Source organism: Dipodomys merriami, unplaced genomic scaffold (assembly GCF_024711535.1).
Source record: "Dipodomys merriami isolate MVZ:Mamm:240054 unplaced genomic scaffold, mDipMer1.0.p SCAF_409, whole genome shotgun sequence".
Classification (NCBI taxonomy): Eukaryota; Metazoa; Chordata; class Mammalia; order Rodentia; family Heteromyidae; genus Dipodomys; species Dipodomys merriami.
Window position 1 is genome coordinate 5,381 of NW_027205704.1, and position 19,332 is coordinate 24,712.

At 47.0% G+C, this 19,332-nt stretch overlaps 1 protein-coding gene and 1 pseudogene across 2 annotated transcripts in view; both read left to right on the plus strand.

The window, feature by feature from the left end:
• The first annotated feature begins 7,532 nt into the window (after window positions 1-7,532).
• The window catches only part of LOC138806858 (membrane-anchored junction protein-like), a 43,059-nt gene continuing 31,259 nt past the window's right edge, over window positions 7,533-19,332 (plus strand). For both annotated transcript variants that reach the window (XM_069992273.1, XM_069992274.1), the window contains exons 1-2: window positions 7,533-7,696; window positions 16,393-16,510. In XM_069992273.1, coding sequence (XP_069848374.1) covers window positions 16,410-16,510 — 101 coding nt within the window. In that variant the 5' untranslated portion in view covers window positions 7,533-7,696; window positions 16,393-16,409. The remainder of the gene's footprint in view (window positions 7,697-16,392; window positions 16,511-19,332) is intronic.
• On the plus strand, window positions 18,885-19,283 carry LOC138806812 (large ribosomal subunit protein eL31-like; annotated as a pseudogene).

Here is a 19,332-nt window from a genome sequence, read left to right on the forward strand (position 1 = left end):
CTAGGGTTCTGTCCTTGGCTGTCACCATCTGCAGCCCTCAGCTCCAGTACTAAACCCTGCAAGAACCTTCAAGGTCTAGGCCAAGCCTGGAAGTATCTGGGGCCCTCTGAACAACCCAGTTCTACCTTGTCTCCTCCCTGTGCGCTAGAGCTCACACCTGAGGTGGGGGGAGGGGGTCTCCAAGTTCCACAGACTTCTTGATCTAGACACCAAACACAGGAAGGGCACGATCAGCACGATCAGAGGGAGGGGCTCCACCCTCAAGAGAATCCTCATGCCCACTGCATGGCTGCCTCTCTTGAACCAGGGCAGCTTGGCTTCCTGGGCAGTGCAAGCCATTGTCTTGCCAGCTTCCCTGAGCTGAGGGCTGTTGCCTGGCCAGTAATTGGCCAGAAGAAGCCCAAGAGAGACAGTGATGAGGTGGAGGAAGGAGCCCCAGGTGCGAGATGAAGTGGAGCCAGTGATTAAGTGGTGCCTTCATTGGCCCTAGAGACCAAGGAGCTATGCGCAGGCCCAGCAGCACTGGCTTAAAGGAGACAAGACCTTTTCTCTTCCTCTTAGGAAGAGCCCAGGTCTACAGACTTGCTGTGGTGGTGGTGGTAGTGGGGAGCCCCTAATCAAGTACTCCACTGGGAGTCCCCAGGAGAAAGTGACCAACAGGGGTAAAGCCCTGCCCCCTCCCCCCCAGTGGGTAGAATGACCCAAACTCAAGGAAATGTGATAAATCCCAGCAGTGAAGCCCTGACAGTCGCCAGCCCAAGGCTTGGATGGAAGAAGCCCCTGAGCAGGAACCACAGCCACACATTGTCACCTGCTGGGTGCTGGGAGCTCACGCCTGTATTCCAACTACTCAGGAGGCTGAGATCTAAGGATCATGGCTCAAAGCCAGCCCAGGTAGGAAAGTCCATAAGAATTTTATCTCCAATAAAGCACAATGCTCTATAGGAAATGTATTCATTACCCCTCTGTACAGTATTTTTACAATTAAAAAAAATACAAAAAAAGCACTCCCAAAAAAGCCCTATGTGGAGCTGTGGCTTAAGTGGTAGAGCACCAGCTTTGAGCGAAAAAGCTCAGGGACAGCACTCAGGCCCTGAGTTCAAGCTCCAGGATCCAAACCAAACCACACCAAACCAAATCACAGGGCTTGGAATGTGGCTTAGTGGAGGAGTGCTTGTCTAGCATGCATGAAGCCCTGGGTTCAAGTCCTTGGTACCACATACACAGTGCCCAGGCCCCAAGTCCTTGGTTCCACATACACAGTGCCCAGGCCCTAAGTTCAAGCCCCAGGACTGGCAAAACAACACACACACACACACACACACACACACACACACACACACACACACACACACACACACACACACACACACACACACACACACACACACACACACACACACACACACACACACACACACACACACACACACACACACACACACACACACACACACACACACACACACCCTACAAAACAAAACCTGAATTTTAAAAATCATCTGCCTGGAATTTCTCCCCCTTGCCATGTCTTTAGCCCAAACCCTTCCAAGGACCTAGTGAGTTACTAGAATCAGGGAAGCTTTCCATCTGTTGGGCTAGACACAAAACATAGTAAAAGTGATAGGCAAATTTGTCAAGAAGGGATCTCCTCTCTCTCTCTCTCTCTCTCTCTCTCTCTCTCTCTCTCTGCCAGTCCTGGGGTTGGAACTCAGGGCCTGGGCATTGACCCTGCGCTGCTTTTGCTCAAGGCTAGCACTCTACCACTTGAGCCACAGCACCTCTTCCAGCCTTTTCTGTTTAGGTGGTACTGAGGACTTGAACCCAGGGCTTCATGCATGCTAGGCAAGCACTCAACCACTAAGCCACATTCTCAGCCTGGGAATACACTCTCAATAAACTAAAAACACATCATCTCTAAGATGACAATGACTTTTACCCCAACACAAGTGTAAGGAGCTTGGAGTTAGGGTAGTGCCTGGGCTCAGCTAGAGTGCTAACCTAGGAGCTTAGAGGGTTACAGCCCAAGGGCTGTATCTTTGTCTCAAGGTTTGGGAGTTTACTGAATTACATCGGACCTCCCTGCAAGGTTTACTGTTCTGGATAGATTAAAGATCTTTTGTTTTGCCACTACTAGTGACTCACACCTTTCTTTAATCTTATCTAGTCTGCTGCAGAGATGTGAGGATCATAGTTCAAAGCTAGCTGAGGGAGGAAAGTCCCTGAGACTCTTTTTTTTTTTGTTGGTCATGGGGTTTGAACTCTGGGCTTGGGCCTGTCCCTGTGCTCTTCAGCTCAAGGCGAGCACTCTACCGCTTGAGCCACCACAGCACCACTTCCAGTTTTCTAGTGGTTTATTGGAGATAAGAGTCTCACAGACTTTCCTGCCCGAGCTGGCTTTGAACTTAGATCCTCAGATCTCAGCCTCCTGAGTAGCTAGGATTACAGGCGTGAGCCAATGGTGCCAGTTGAGTCTCTTATCTCTAATTAACCACCAAAAAATGGGAAGTGGTACCCAGGCTCAAAGTGGCAGAGCACTAGTCTTGAGAAAAAGAGCTCAGGGAGAGTGCCAGGGCCCTGTGTTCGAGCCCCAGGATTAACAACAACCAAATGATCTTTTGTGGGGGCTAAGAATGTGACTTAGTAGTAGAGTGCTGGTCTAGCATGCATGAAGCCCTGGGTTCCATTCCTCAGTACCACGTACACAGAAAAATCCAGAAGTGGTGCTGTGGCTCAAGTGGTAGAGTGCTTGCCTTGAGCTGAAGAGCTGAGGGACAGTGCCCAGATCCAGAGTTCAAGCCCCACAACTGACAAGAAAAAAAAGAAGCAGCAGCTCAGGGACAGGGACCAGGCCTTGAGTTCAAGCCCCAGGACTGACAAAAGAAAAAAAAATCTTTTGTTTGAAGAAATGTTCCCACCCTAGACTGGAAGGAAGCTTTTTGTTAATCCTTAGGTACCTGTGTGTGATACTCACATATCCTCTCGTGATATTCTTTGATCTTGGTGGGTCTAGATTGGCTGGTCACCCTTTAAGTTGGTAAGGTGACTCACAATTTAACTCTTAAGAGACCTTGTGATCTTACCCTTTTTTTTTTTTGGGTCCGGTCGTGGGGCCTGAACTCTGGGCCTGAGTGCTGTCCCTCAGCTCTTCAGCTCAAGGCTAACGCTCTACCACTTGAGCCACAGTGCCACTTCCGGCTTTTTTCTTTATGTGGTGCTGAGGAATCGAACCCAGGGCCTCATGCATGCAAGGCAAGTGCTCTACCACTGAGCCACCTTCCCAGCTGATCTTACCCTTTTTGTTTTGGCACAGTACTGGAGTTTGAACTCATGGCCTCAAGCTCTTGCTTGGCTTTTGCTGGTCAAGACTGGCACTCTACCACTTGACCCACACACCTACTTCTAGCTATTTTGTGGTTAGTTGGAGATAAGAATTCTCAGCCTCCAGAGTAACCTGGATGATAGTGTGAGCCACGGGGACTACACTTCTTCATTCTAAGTTTAGCAAGTTGCTATCACAGTGCAGGCATTTTCTGCTACAGGGAGTCTGCCTGACACCTGGGCTACCTGAACAGCATCCTCTAGGTCCCCAGAGACCTAGAACACAGGTGCCCCAGTGTCCTTAATTTACTAAAATTAAATGTTTGCTCCAGGATTGGGAATATGGCTCAGCAGCTGCAATATCTGAAATCCTGAAGGACCTAGGTTTGATCCCTGCCATAGTAAAAGCAAACAACCAAAAGAAAAAGTTAAAATAAAAAAATCTATTTCCGCCGGGCGCTGGTGGCTCACGCCTGTAATCCTAGCTACTCAGGAGGCTGAGATCTGAGAATTACGGTTCAAAGCCAGCCCAGGCAGGAAAGACCGTGAGACTCCTATCTCCAATAAACCACTAGAAAACCGGAAGTGGCGCTGTAGCTCAAGTGGTAGAGCGGCTCGCCTTGAGCTGCAGAGCTGAGGGACAGCGCCCAGGCCCAGAGTTCAAGCCCCATGACCGACAAAAAAACAAAAACAAAACAAAACAAAATCTATTTCCTATGTCAGCGCTGGACTGACATATGAAGCTGCTCAGCCTTCAAGTAGTTAGGATTACAGACTGTGAGACACTGGTACGTGGTGGCGATCTTTTTATTTTCCTGATTTTAATTTTGGAGTCTGATACTTTCAATATTTATTAAAAATAATAAAATTTGGTCGGGTACCAGTGGCTCCTAGCTACTCAGGAGGTTGAGATCTGAGGACCATGGTTCAAAGCCAGCCTGGGCAGGAAAGTCCGTGATACTCTTATCTCCAATAAACCACTAGAAAACCAGATGTAATGCCGTGGCTCAAGTGGTAGAGCGCTAGCCTTAAGCAGAGAGCTGAGGGACAGTGCCCAGGCCTAGAGTTCAAGCCCCACAACCAACAAAAGAATAAAATGAAATAAAACCTGTCCCCTCATGTGTTTATCCTGCTTTATGGTGAATGGCAGAAAAACAAAGCTTATTATATCACATAGGCAGTCACATGAACACAACACTTTAGCTCATCTTCAGCCATCTTTAAAAAGACAACTTGGGGCTGGGAGAAGAGAGGTATTCTGTATTTGTTAAACAGAGCCAGCCAAGAATGGGTCCATTGATCTTGATTTCAGTCCTTGTTTTGGAAGGTGACTCAGGGAAGTTGTTACAAGATACACAAGTTGTCATTGCCTGGCAGGTGGTCTGTCTTGAGGAAGTCCTATTGTTCCTTGGGGATAGTTTCAGTCTCCTATCATGAATATATTATGATCAGTCCTGGAACCCAAGATGGTCGCAAAGAACAGTGTAGGGCAAATGGAGACAGACTGCAGGTCGCTGGTGGCTCAGGCCTGTAATCCTAGCTACTCTGGAGGGTGAGATCTGAGAATTGTGGCTCAAAGCCAGCTGGGGCAGGAAAGTCTGTGAGCCTCTTATCTCCAATTAACTACCAGAAAATGAAGTGGCACTGTGGTTCAAGTGGTAGAGCAAGAGCCTTGAGCTAAAGAGCTAAGGGATAATGCCCAGGCCCAGAGTTTAAGTCCCACAACCAACAACAACAACAAAAAGAAAGGAAAAAAAAAAAAAAACCACTGTCAGCACTGGGACCCAGCTCCTATCAATGTGGCCAGCTTTGTGCCAGGCAAGATCAAGTCCAAGGGCTGAATCTGCTTATACCTGGTTACCTCCCACTACAGTGTACACTGTCACATTTTTCAATTGAGATGTTTCCCACAATAATTAGGTCTTCAGCTACTATTGGAAAATTAGATCTGGGGCTGGGGTTGCAGTTTAGTGATAGAGTGCTTGCCTAGTATTGGCAAGGCCCTGGGTTCAAACCCTAGAATAGGGGGGAAAAGTCAGATCTGCTGGGGACAGGTGGCTTATATCTATAATCCTAATACTCAGGAGGCTGAGGTCTGACAAAGTTCAAAGCCAGCGTGGCCAGGAAAGTCTGTGAGACTCTTATCTTCAATTAACCACCCAAAAAGCTGGAAATAAAGGCATGGCTCAAGTGGTAGAGTATAAAAATTGAGGAAAAAGGCTCAAGGACAGTACTCAGGCCCTTAGTTCAAGCCCTAGGACTGGCGCATGTGTGTGTGTGTGTGTGTGTGTGTGTGAGAGCACGCACACACACACACACACACACACACACACACACACACACATCAGATCTGAGCCAGGCACTGGTGGCTTACCCCTATAATCCCATTTAAGATGCTAAGATCTGAGGATCACAGTTCGAAGCCATCTGGGCAGGAAAGTCCATGAGATTCTTTTTTTGTTTTATTTTGGGTCTGGTCGTGGGCCTGAACTCTGAGCCTGGACGCTGCCCCTCAGCTCTTCAGCTCAAGGCTAGAGCTCTACCACTTGAGCCACAGTGCCACTTCCGGCTTTTTTTTTTTTTTGGTTATGGGTGCTCAGGAATTGAACCCAGGGCCTTAAGCATGCAAGGCAAGCACTTTACCACTGAGCCACCTTCCCAGCCCAGGTTCATGAGATTCTTTTGTTTTGTTTTGTTTTTTGGGTCCGGTCATGGGGCCTGAACTCTGGGCCTGGGCACTGTCCCTCAGCTCTTCAGCTCAAGGCTAGCGCTCTACCACTTGAGCAACAGCTCCACTTCCGGCTTTTTTCTTTTTGCTTATGTGGTGCTGAGGAATCGAACAGGGCCTCATGCATACAAGGCAAGCACTCTACCACTGAGCCACCTTCCCAGCCCCTCCATGAGATTCTTATTTACAATTAACCACCAGAAAACCAGAAGTGGACCTGTGACTCAAAGTGGTAGAGCACTAGCCTTGAGGAAAAAAGTTCAGGGACTGCAAGTGTCCAGGCCCTGAGTTCCAATCCCATGACTGACTCCCCCTACCCCCCAAAAATCAGATCTGTTATGACCAAACTACATTTCCCCCACAGGCCTTCAGTGGGTGACTGGATGGATTGCAGGTGCCATCTTCGGATGGAGCATGGGCCTTCTGGAGATTCAACTTCCACTCCAGCTTCCCCTAACTCACTTTTTTTTCCTGCCTTGCTTTCTCAAGCCTTTGAACATTACCACCTGCCAGTGGGTACTTGGTTGTCCTGACTCACTCAGCCTATGAGCAGTTTACCTGGATACAAGGAGAAAGATTTAAAGTGGTATGGGGGAGGCAGTCTCTGCAGGAGGAACTGCTGGTGAACAGGGAAGATGGAGGCTGGAGAATGCCAGAGGACCATAGGACTAAATGTGAGGCGGTAGGCATCTCTCAAGTGGGCAGATCCATCATCACCAAACCAGCACACCCAGCACTATCTAGCAGAGGTGGAGGGCAATTACTTAACAATTCACAACACAGTCAGAACCTGACCGACAGGAAGTGGAAGGGCAGCTGCTTGGCCTTTGCAATCATACAGACCCATGTTCACCTGTCACTCCCATTTCCTGTTTGTAAAATTGGTGCTTGTGGTTCACCTCTCTAATCCTAGCTATTCAAGATCATTGTTTGAAGCCAGCCCAGGCAGGAAAATCTATGAGACTTTCATCTCCAATTAACCAGCAAAAAGCTAAAAGAGAGGTGTGATTCAGTGGCAGGACACCAACCAGCCTTGAGCAAAAAAGTCAAATGAGAATGCCCAGACCCTGAGTCCAAGCACCAGTACCAGCACAAAAATAGATAGATAGATAGATACATACATACATACGTACATACATACATAAAATACCTGAGGGCCTGGCAGTGAGGATTGAAGAAGTTTGCCCAATGCATGTCACACAGTAAGGGCTCTCAGTTGTTGAAGACAACATGCGCCGCAACACGTATCAGGTGCACGCAGTGGATGAATCCTGGAGCTACGGGAAGGTGGGTGGTGGGGTACGGGGGTGGGCCCGTTCGGGGGTCACGCAGGTGGGCCCAGAAGCATCCTCCTGGGGAAAAGAGGGCAGACCTCAGCCAGGCTTCCGGAGCCGGGAAGTGGCGGGGGCGGGGCGGGGAGGGTTGGAGCATGCGCGGGATACACTGCTGATGCGCTTGCGCAGAAGGACCTCTGTGGCACGAGGCCATAGAAGTTCACTCGACGTCTGCGCCCGCTGTTTTCAAAGAACTCTTGTTGTATTTTTTAAGTGGGACCTTCCTCTTTGGCCCCTTTTCTGAGGTGTGGAGGACCCCTAAGTTCGGCTGTAAGAAAGAACCTGGCTGGGCCTGGGAGCTCCTGGGGCTGAGGTAACGGCCGGGCCTGTGCGGCCCTTGCGGCCCGGGCTGCCGGGGAGGGACGCGGGGGGGGGGGGGGCGGCCTCGGAGGTCCTTTCCTGAGAGAAACTTCTAGTTCCCACTCTGTTCTCGCACAGCAGCAGGGTCCCCTCGTCCCCAGAGGTCCCTTCCTCACCCCTGGCTTCGGGTTTGCCCAGTACATCCGAGGCCAGGTCATGAGGTGGCACTGCAGGGCCTAAGGTGGGGGGAGAGGGGGAGGGGGAGGGGGGGCTGTTCAGTCTTCAGGTTGCAGACTTAGAGCATGCATGCCTTAGAGAGCTGGTGGCCCCAGGGAGGGAAGTGGCAGCCGGTATCTCAGACCTCCTGCCTCTGGCGAGTGGCCATCACCGAGATGCTTAGAAACCTGTCTTCTGGTCAACTTGTCTTCTTGTGTCCACCACACCCAGCGCAGTCATGCTGCCTGTGGCACCCATCCAGCCTCCCAAGGCGCCCTCACCCCACCCTCTGCACAGAAACTTCCCCCAAATCAAAGTGCTCCTTCTGGCCAATTGCCGTCCTATAACTCAGGCTTAGTAGTCGTCATGAAAACAAGAATTCTTCCATTGAATTGTTTCTTGTCCCATCATGTCCCAATGATTTGAATTATTGAATGAGTCGCTGCTCCCTCACAACCTGATTTCACCTTAGAAGTAACGATTTGAGTCATGACAGTGAGATCCTTGTTCAATTTCCCAGGCACTTGATTGAATCTTGGTGCACAAAAAGCAGGACAGAAAGATGCTGGCAGGTATCCTTGCTAAACATCTTGGCTTTTGTGAATTCTAATTGAAGACGTGCACACCTGCAGGTAGTAAATGCAGCACAATATCCAACAATCTGTGGTATTTTATTTTATTGTCGGTTGTGGGGCTTGAACTCTGGGCCTGGGCACTGTCCCTGAGCTCTTAAGCTCAAGGCTAGTGCTCTACCACTTGAGCCACAGTGCCACTTCTGGATTTCTGGTAGATTATTGGAGATAAGAGTCTCACAGACTTTCCTGCCCAGGCTTGCATTGAACCGCGATCCTCAGATCTCAGCCTCCAGAGTAGCTAGGATTACAGGTGTGAGCCACCAGTGCCCGGTTCTTTTTTTTATTTTTTTATTTTTTTTATTTTTTTTTCTTTTTGCTTATGTGGTGCTGAGGAATCGAACCCAGGGCCTTGAGCATGCAAGGCAAACGCTCTACCACTGAGCCACCTTCCCAGCCCCTCTTTTTTTATTTTTTATACTTTGCCCATCTTGGGCTTTGAACGCTGGGCCTGGTCATTTGAGCATGTCTGGCTTTTCCTGTGATTAACTGGAGATAAAGAGTCTCAGAGATCTCAGCCTCCTGAATAACTAGGATTTTTTTTTTTTTGGGGGGGGGTCCGGTCATGGGGCCTGAACTCTGGGCCTGGGCGTTTGTCCCTCAGCTCTTCAGCTCAAGGCTAGCACTCTACCACTTGAGCCACAGCGCCACTTCTGGCTTTTTTCATTTCACTTACGTGGTGCTGAGGAATCGAACCCAGGGCCTTATGCATGCTAGGCAAGCGTTCTACCACTGAGCCACCTTCCCAGCCCCCTGAGTAACTAGGATTATAGGCTTGAACCATCCGTGCCTATCTGTCTATGGTATCTTTTTTTTTTTTTTGGGTCTGGTCGTGGGGCCGGAACTCTGGGCCTGGGGGCTGTTCCTCAGCTCTTCAGCTCAAGGCTAGCGCTCTACCACTTGAGCCACAGCACCACTTGCGGCTTTTTTTTTTTTTTTTGCTTATGTAGTGCTGAGGAATCGAACCCAGGGCCTCATGCAAGGCAAGCGCTCTACCACTGAGCCACCTTCTCAGCCCCTGTCTATGGTATCTTATGGATACTCCAAAATGTCAAGGGTCAGTGACTCATAACTGTAATCCTAGCTACTTGGGAGGCTGAGATTTGAGGATTGTAGTTGGAAGCCAGCCCAGGCAGGAAAGTCCTTAAGGCTTTCATCTCCAGTTAACCAGCAAAAAAAGCTAGAGTTGTGGATCAGGTGGTAGAACCCAGGAACAAAGCTGTATATTTTGCAAGCTTTCTTTTCATATTTTATCTTGTGACACTAACCCTCAAGATGTGTAGCTCAGAGACAGTTTAGTTTGGCAATGTAAAAGATGCTTCCTTTCTCTTTAGTGGAGAATATCCTTTCCTCCATTTACCAATCTGAAACCACTGATGCTTATGCCTTCCACTATCCTTGTGTATGTGTATGTGCTGGTCATGGGGCTTGAACTCAGGGCCTGGGTACTGTTCCTGAGCTTTTTCACTCAGTGCTTGTGCTTTATCACTTGAGCCACTTGTGGCTTTTTGGTGGTTGATTGGAGATAAAAGTCTCACAGTAGCTGGGCACCACTGACTCATGCCACTGCTATGAGTATCAGTGGCTCATAACTGTAATACTACCTACTCAGGAGGCTGAGATCTGAGAGTCATGGTTCAAAGACAGCCCAGACAGGAAAGTCAATGAAACTCTTGTTTCAGAAAAAAGCTGGAAGTGGTGTTGTGGTTCAAGTGGTAAATTGCTAGCCTTGAGCACAAAGAGGGTAGGGACAGCACCCAGGCCCTGAGTTCACACCCCAGAACCTACCAAAAACAAAAGCCACACAGACTTTCTGCCTGGGCTGGCTTCAAACCACAATCCTCAGCCTCCTGAGTAGTTGGGATTACAGGTGTGAGCCGCCACCTGACATCTGGCCCCCCTTTTAATCTTCCCTACATATACTGCTTCAGAGCAGCTCATCCAATAGTGTAACAAAAAATAAAATGTCACTTATTGCTTGCAGTTTTACATTCAAATATTTTGAGGGGTTTTTGATATTGGTACAATTTTGAGTGTTGCAATAAAATTATGTGGTGTGAATGCTAATAGACAGGTGGATCTTCATGTAACAAGCCACAACTGTTCAGCAGAGTGGTGAAATAAGGAATCATTCATTGCTTTTCCAGAGTAAGAAACACAATCCTGGATCTATTGTCCAAAAATAGTTTTTTTTTAATAGCTTTTAGAATGGCTAGCATTTTATTAGCTTTTAAAGTGGAAAAGGAAGATGCACTTAGAAGTGCAGAAATTAACTTAAGAAATTAACTTAGGGGGTTGTGAAGGTGGCTCAATGGTAGAGTGCTTGCCTCACATGCATGAGGCCCTGGGTTTGATTCCTCAGCACCACATAAGCAGAAAAAAGCCAGAAGTGGTTCTGTGGCTCAAGTGGTAGAGTGCTTGCCTTGAGCTGAAGAGCTGAGGGACAGTGCCCAGGCTCAGAGTTCAGGCCCCACATCCGACAAAAAGAAAGAAAAGAAAAGAAAGAAAGAAAGAAAGAAAGGAAAAAAGAAAGGAAGAAAGGAAGGAAGAAAGAAAGAAAGAAAGAAGGAAAGAAGAAAACACAACAGTCCTCTGAGCCTGGGCACTGTCTCTGAGCCTCTCTGTGCTCAAGGCTAGCATGAGTCAAAGTACCACTTCCAGCTTTTTCTGTTTATGTGATACTCTTTATTTTTTTTAAATGTGGTACTTTTAATCTCCAATTAACCTCCAGAAAACCAGAAATGGTTCTGTGGTTCAAGTGGTAAAGCCCCACGACTAACAAAACAAACAAACAAACAAAAGGTTTGCTCTCTTGAGACTAATCATGCACTTTTGAAAGAACCAAGGAGAAGATTCTTATTTCATTTCTAAAACATGGGTATAGATTCCTAGCATCAGTGGGATTTCTCTCTGGAGAGTGAGTTGCCCACGATCATTAGTGGGATCAGAGCTTATCAGGTTTATTCAGTAAATGTTGTTGTTTTTGTCGGTCATGGGGCTTGAACTCTGGGCTTAAGTGCTGTCCCTCAGGTCTTTAGCTCAAGGTGAGCACTCTACCACTTGAGCTACAGCGCCACTTCCGGTTATCTGGTGGTTTATTGGAGATGAGTTTCATGGACTTTCTTGCCCAGGCTGGCTTTGAACCGCGATCCTCAGATCTCAGCCTCCTGAGTAGCTAGGATTACAGATGTGAGCCACCGGCGCCTGGCTGTTATTGTTGTTGCTGTCAGTCGTGCGGCCTGAACTCTGGGTCTGGGCACTGTCCCTCAGCTCTTCAGCTCAAGGCTAGTGCTCTACCACTTGAGCTACAGTGCCACTTCTGGCTTTTTCTGCTTATGTGGGACTGAGGAATGGAACCCAGGGCTTCATGCATGTTAGGCAAGCACTCTACCACTAAGCCACATTCTCATCCCTTCCCAGCCCAGTAAATGTGTTTTGAATAAACATTTACAGAAGTTCTTTTGTTCTTAAACATTTTAGGCATTTTTTAATTTTTTGTCAGTTTTGGGGCTTGAACTCAGGGCCTGGGTACTGTCCCTGAGCTCTTTTGCTCAAGACTAGTAGACCACTAGTCTTCCCAGACCGGGGCTGGGAAGGTGGCTCAGTGGTAGAATGCTCGCCTTGCATGTATGAGGCCCTGAGTTCAATTCCTCAGTACCACATAAGCAAAAAGAAAAAAAGCCAGAAGTGGTGCTGTGGCTCAAGTGGTAGAGCGCTAGCCTTGAGCTGAAATACCACTTGAGCCACAGGTCTACTTCTGTTTTTTGAGTAGTTAATTGGAGAGAAGAGTCTCATGGGGACTTTCCTGCCTGGGCTGGCTTTGAACTGTGATCCTCAGATCTTAGCCTCCTGAGTAGCTAAGATTATAAGTGTGAGCCACTGTCGCCTGACTCTTATTACCATTTTCTACTGCAATAGTCCATATCATCCTTATAGAGCATTCAGCCCTGCTCAGGTTCTCTGTGCTGACCCAATGGTTTGTATATAACAACTTTGGAAATTTTTTTCTAATCTCAATCCCTTTATGTCTTTTGAATCTAATACTTGAGCATTTCAGGAAATGGTTCTTGGCTGCGATTTGTCAGATTTTGCATTTAGATTAAAGCTAAGCAGTTTTGCTCTTTTAAGTTTGCTTTTCCTATAAAACATTAAAAGAAAAATTCTTCAAGTGTGTCATAACAGCTGATGTTTCTTTTTTTTCTTTTTTCTTTTTTTGTTGGTCGTGGGGCCTGAACTCTGGGCCTGGGTTTTGTCCCTCAGCTCTTCAGCTCAAGGCCAGCTGAAGTGAGTGATCTACTACTTGAGCCACAGTGCCACTTCTGGCTTTTTCTGCTTATGTCATGCTGAGGAATCAAACTCAGGGCCTCATGCATGCAGGCAAGCACTCTACCACTGATCTGCCTTCCTGATGTTTCTATAAAAGTATACAGCTTAAGTCAGGTGCTGGTGTTGCATGCCTAAAATATTACCTGCTTGGGATTCTGAGATTGTTGGGATTATGGTTCAAGGCCAGCTCTTGCAGAAAAAGCTTGTAAGACTTAACAAATTGCTCTATGCAGAGGCACACCTGCTATTGTAACTACAGGGAAACCTGACAAATGTGGATAGTGCCCAGGGACACCCCTGGGCAAGAATGGAGACCTTTTCTCAAAAATAACTAGAAAGTTTCTGTGGCAGAGGTATGACCCTGAGATCAAAACCCTAATACTGCCTGGCACCTGTATTCTGGCTACTCAGATCTGAGGATTGTGATTCGAAGCCAGCCTGGGCAAGAAAGTCCATGAGTTGTTGTTGTTTTTTTGGGGGGGTCCGGTTATGGAGCCTGAACTCTGGGCCTGGGTACTGTCCCTCAGCTCTTCAGCTCAAGGCTAGCGCTCTACCACTTGAGCCACAGTGCCACTTCCGGCTTTTATTCTTTTTGCTTATGTGGTGCTGAGGAATTGAACCCAGGGCCTCAGGCATGAAAGGCAAGTGCTCTACCACTGAGCCACCTTCCCAGCCCTGAGGGTTTTTTTTTTTTTTTTTTTTTGGTCAGTCATGGGGCGTGAACTCTGGGCCTGGACACTGTCCCTGCGCTCTTCAGCTCAAGGCGAGCATTCTACCGCTTGAGCTACAGTGCCACTTCCGGTTTCCTAGTGGTTTATTGGAGATAAGAGGCTCAAGGACTTTCTTGCCCCGGCTGGCTTTGAACCGTGATCCTCAGATCTCAGCCTCCTGAGTAGCTAGGATTACAGGTGCGAGCCACGGTCGCCCGGCTTTTTTTTTTTTTTAATCCAATAAACTCAGAAAAAGTCAGGAGTGGGGCTGTGGCTCAATTGGTATAGCACTAGCCTTGGGCAAAAGAAGCCCAAGGACAGTGCTCAGGCCCAGAGTTCAAGCACTAGGACCAGCAAACAAAAATAAAGTATTTTGAAGTTTATGAAATGGCAGCATACACATACACACACATACACACACACACACACATATAATTTAATCCCACAATATCTATAATTGGTAGAATTGCCATTGTAGATGCAGAAAATGAGAAATCCAGAGACTAATGACTTACTTAGGGTCAGCTGACTAATAAGAGGTAGAAGTAGAACTTGGCCATGGTCTTTCGATTTTAAATCTTATGTCTTTTTCACTGTCCCATACTGCCTGAATTTTTTCACTCCTTTGTTCTTAAGCCATCATGATGTGGTCACCTAGAAATGAGTTGAAAGTCTGACCTTTTTCTACAAGGTCCATCAATTTAATAATAGTTACTGGGACACACTGTCACCATGGATACTGTAGTCAATGTTGAAAAATAACCCTGTGAATCTTTGAATCACTACTACTCAGTAGTTGTTTTGGATTGTGCTGTCTAATCTTTATTTTCAAATGAGGTAATTAGTGTGTGGTACTTGTTTCTGAAGCCAGTAGCCAGCAATTAACAAGCATAAGCCTCAGCTAGAAGAGGGTTGTTTTTGCTTCTTTTGGCCAGCTGTGGTGCAGCACATGAAGTCTTCTCTCTGGATAGTCATTTTTAGCAAATGACCTTCATTTATTTGCTCAGATGCCCCAATACCACAGTCTGTGGGCAAGTAACTACATCTTTCAAGAAACTTTTGAGTAACAGAGTGAAATTTTTGTAACAGCAACTTAAGTATCACCAGGTGAGCTCCCTGGCTAAGAAAAGTCATCTGACACCCATTACATCTAGCCTAGGTTTCTGCTATGCCTTAAGTAAGGGGTATTTGTGTGTTTGTTTGTTTGTTTCTCTCTCAGGCTATAAACAGAATTTCACCTCTGGTGACTTTGTAGTTGGCACCATTTTTGTGTTTTTGTTTGCCTTTTGATGCAATTGTAGTCTAAATAGTCCTGTGGGCTCTGGCTCAGTCTCCTCTCATTCTAATCCCAAGCAGCAGGATCTGACAGTGGGCTCTCCTTCCTGACAGGCCTAGACGTGAACTTGGGAAATTGGGAAAAACTCCATTCTTTGGGCCCATAATTCTTCTGATCCCACCAAACTGTTATGATCCTTGCTAAAAAGAAGTGGCATTAAGGGCTGGGAAGGTGGCTCAGTTGTAGAGTGCTTGCCTTGCATGCATGAGGCCCTGGGTTCAATTCCTCAGCACCACATAAACAAAAAGAAAAAAGCCAGAAGTGGCACTGTGGCTCAACTGGTAGAGTGCTAGCCTTGAGCTGAAGAGCTGAGGGACAGCGCCCCACGACTAGACCCCCCCCAAAAAAAAAGACAATATAGAGGAAAGGATAATGAAAATTGTCTTTTATGTGGATATGACATTTTACTACTTACAAAGTAGTTTTTATTTTTATTTATTTTTATTTTTATTTTTATTTTTTATTTTTTGGGTCCGGTCGTGGGGCCTGAACTCTGGGCCTGGGCGCTGTCCCTCAGCTCTTCAGCTCAAGGCTAGCGCTCTACCACTTGAGCCACAGCGCCACTTCCGGCTTTTTTCTTTTTGCTTATGTGGTGCTGAGGAATCGAACCCAGGGCCTCAGGCATGCAAGGCAAGCGTTCTACCACTGAGCCACCTTCCCAGCCCAAAGTAGTTTTTATTTTTATTTATTGATTTATTTTGGTCCATCATGGGGCTTGAACTCTGGGCTTGGGTGGGCGCTGTCCCTCAGCTCTTCAGTTCAAGGTGAGCACTCTACCACTTGAGCCACAGCACCACTTTTAGCTTTCTGGTGATTAATTGGAGATAAGAGTCTCATGGACATCCCTGCCTGGGCTGGTTTTGAACCCCAGTCCTCAGGTCTCAGCCTCCTGAGTAGCTAGGATTACAGGTGTGACCTTTTTATTTTATTGTATTTTTCATGGTGCTTGAACTGTGGGCCTGGGCACTATCCTTGAGCTATTTTACTCAAGGTGAGTGCTCTACCACTTCAGCAACAGTGCCACTTCCGGTTTCCCTTAATTTCATTAAAAATTAATAGCAGAGGTCTTTGTAATTGTGCCTCTTAATGGTGCAGCCTTTGGATTATCTCATTACTTAACTTGAGCTTCTTAGGTTCCAGGGAAAGTGGGATGTAAAAGGAAAATAGCCTGAAGAGATATTTGGGAGAATCTTTTTATTATAAGCAAAACCTGTGAGTTGTAACCTCAGGGCAGGTGTTAGAGACATTAGTCTCCTGGAAGAGAAGTGATTTTTACAAAGTCACAGAGATGGTGCCAACATGTTTCTTTCCCATGCAGATAGGAGAATGGTGTATGTAACTATAGCAGAAGTGAGCCTGCTATGTGGGCAATGGTGCTGTTAGACATTTTCCCCTTGAATACATGTTATAGTTTGGGTATGCTCTTTCCTGTATAAAAGATGCCATTTTTAGCTTTTGAGTAATACTCTAACATTTCTACTTTCTTTAGGATACTACTGCGAAACAATGACTTTGAAACCCTTTACCTACCCGTTTCCAGAGACAAGGTTTTTTCATGCAGGATCCAATGTGTATAAATTCAAAATCAGATATGGCAACAGTATCAGGTAATTTTCAAATTCATCTATATAATTCATGCTAGTGGGGCTGGGAAGGTGGCTCAGTGGTAGAGTGCTTGTCTTGCATGCATGAGGCCTTGGGTTTGATTCCTCAGCATCACATAAGCAGAAAAAGCCGGAAGTGGCACTGTGGCTCAAGTGGTAGAGCGCCAGCCTTGATCTGAAGAGTTGAGGGACAGCACCCAGGCCTAGAGTTCAGGCCCCACGACCAACAACAACAACAAAAATTACAATAATTCATGCTAGTGCACACCCCCAGCTCAACCTTGCTCTGCCTTTGTTCAATCCACGGTAATGGCTACTGTAGACTTTTTTTTTTTTTTTTGTCGGTCGTGGGGCTTGAACTCTGGGCCTGAGCGCTGTCCCTGCACTCTTCAGTTCAAGGCTAGCGCTCTACCACCGGTTTTCTGGTGGTTTATTGGCGATAAGAGTTTCATGGACTTTCCTGCCCGGGCTGGGGCTGGCTTTGAACCGTGATCCTCAGATCTCAGCCTCCTGAGTAGCTAGGATTACAGGCGTGAGCCACCAGTGCCCCGGCTAGAGCTCTACTACTTGAGCCACAGAACCCCTTCTGGATTTTTCTGAGTAGTTTATTGGAGATAAGAGTGTCATAGATGCTGGGCACCGGTGGCTCATGCCTGTAATCCTAGCTACTCAGGAGGCTGAGATCTGAGGATCGCAGTTCAAAGCCAGCCCAGGCGTGAAACTTATCTCCAGTAAACCATCAGAAAATGGGAAGTGGTGCTGTAGCCCAAGTGGTAGAGTGCTCACCTTGAGCTGAAGAGCTGAGGGATAGTGCTCAGGCCCAGAGTTCAAGCCCAATGACTGAAAAAAAAAAAAAAAAAAGAGTGCCATAGACTTTCCACCCAAACTCTGAGTTCAGGCTCTACAACCAACCAAAAAAGCCATAAAGCCAAGTGCTGGTAGATTGTATCTGTAATCCTTCCTCTGAAGGCTGAGATATGAAAATTGTGGTTCAAAGCCAGCCCTGGTAGGAAAGCCTATGAGACTCTCATCTCTAATTAACTACCTAAAAAATCAGAAGTGGAGCTGTGGCTCAAGGTGGTAGAGTGTTACCTTTGAGCACAAAACCTCAGTGACAGCACCCAGGCCCTGAGTTTAACCCCCCGGACCAATAACAATGTGAAAAGCCAGTAAACAAGACAGTATCATATAATCCAGGCATTTAATGAATACATTCATAGAAAGAAACCTGCCTGATTGTTGCAATTAGTGCAGAAGAATTATGTCACCAAATCCAACACACTTTTTTTTTTTTTTTTTTTGGGGGGTCGGTCCTGGGGCTTGAACTCTGGGCCTGGGCACTGTCCCTCAGCTCTTCCACTCAAGGCGAGCGCTCTACCACTTGAGCTACAGCGCCACTTCTGGTTTTCTGGTGGTTTATTGGAGATAGGAGTCTCACGGCCTCTCCTTCCCCGGGTTGACTTTGAACCGCGATCCTCAGATCTCAGCCTCCTGAGTAGCTAGGATTACAGGCGTGAGCCACCAGAGCCTGGCGGAACACACTTTTTTTTTTTAAATCAGTTGTGGGGTTTGAACTCTGAGCCTGGTTGCTGTCCTTGAGCTTTTGCACTCAAGGCTAGCTCTCTACTACATTGATTAGCTCAACTCTACTGCATTGGTTAATTAGAGATAAGAGTCTCATGGACTTTCCTGTTTGGGCTAGTTTCAAACTGTGATCCTCAGATCTCAGCCTCCTGAATAGCTAGGATTACAGGTGTGAACTACTGGTGCCTGGTGCCTTAAAAAATTTTTTTTCAGGGACTTGGAAAGTGGCTCAGTGATAGAGTGCTTGCCTTGCATGCATGAGGCCCTGAGTTCGATTCCTCAGTACCACATAAGCAGAAAAAGCCAGAAGTGGCGCTATGGCTCAAAGTGGTAGAGCGATATTCTTGAGCTGAAGAGCTGAGGGACAGCACCCAGGCCCAGAGTTCAGGCCCCACAAATGGCAAGAAAAAAAAAAATTCAGTAGTTAACTGGAGATTAAGAGTCTGACAGAGCTGGGAAGGTAGCTAAGTGGTAGAGTGCTTGCCTTGCATGCATGAGACCCTGGGTTGGATTCCTCAGCACCATATAAGCAGAAAAGGCTGGATGTGGCACTGTGGCTCAAGTGGTAGAGCACTAGCCTTGAGTTGAAGAGCTGAGGGGCAGTGCCCAGGCCAAAGTTCAGGCCCCAGGACCATCCAAAAAAAAAAAAAAAAGTTTCACAGACTTTCCTGCCCAGGCTGGCTTTAAACTGTGATCATCAGATCTCAGCCTCCTGACTAGGATTACAGGCATGAGCCACTGGCACCCAGCATCCAACAAACTTTAATCAATAAAAAGAAAGAAAGACTTTTCCAACTTGGGCCCGGCAGAATGGCTCCTGCAAAGAAGGGCGGTGAGAAGAAAAAGGGCCGTTCTGCCATCAACGAGGTGGTGACCCGTGAATACACCATCAACATTCACAAGTGCATCCATGGAGTGGGCTTTAAGAAGCATGCTCCTCGTGCACTCAAAGAGATCCGAAGTTTGCCATGAAGGAGATGGGGACTCCAGATGTGCGCATCGATACCAGGCTCAACAAAGCTGTCTGGGCCAAAGGAATAAGGAATGTCCCTACCGGATCCGTGTGCGGCTATCTAGAAAACGGAATGAGGATGAAGACTCCCCAAACAAGCTCTATACTCTGGTAACCTATGTCCCTGTTATCACATTCAAAAATCTACAGTCAATGTGGATGAGAATTAGTGTCAAATAAAGCTATAAAATTGCTTTAAAAAAAAAAGAAAGAAAGAAAGAAAACACGC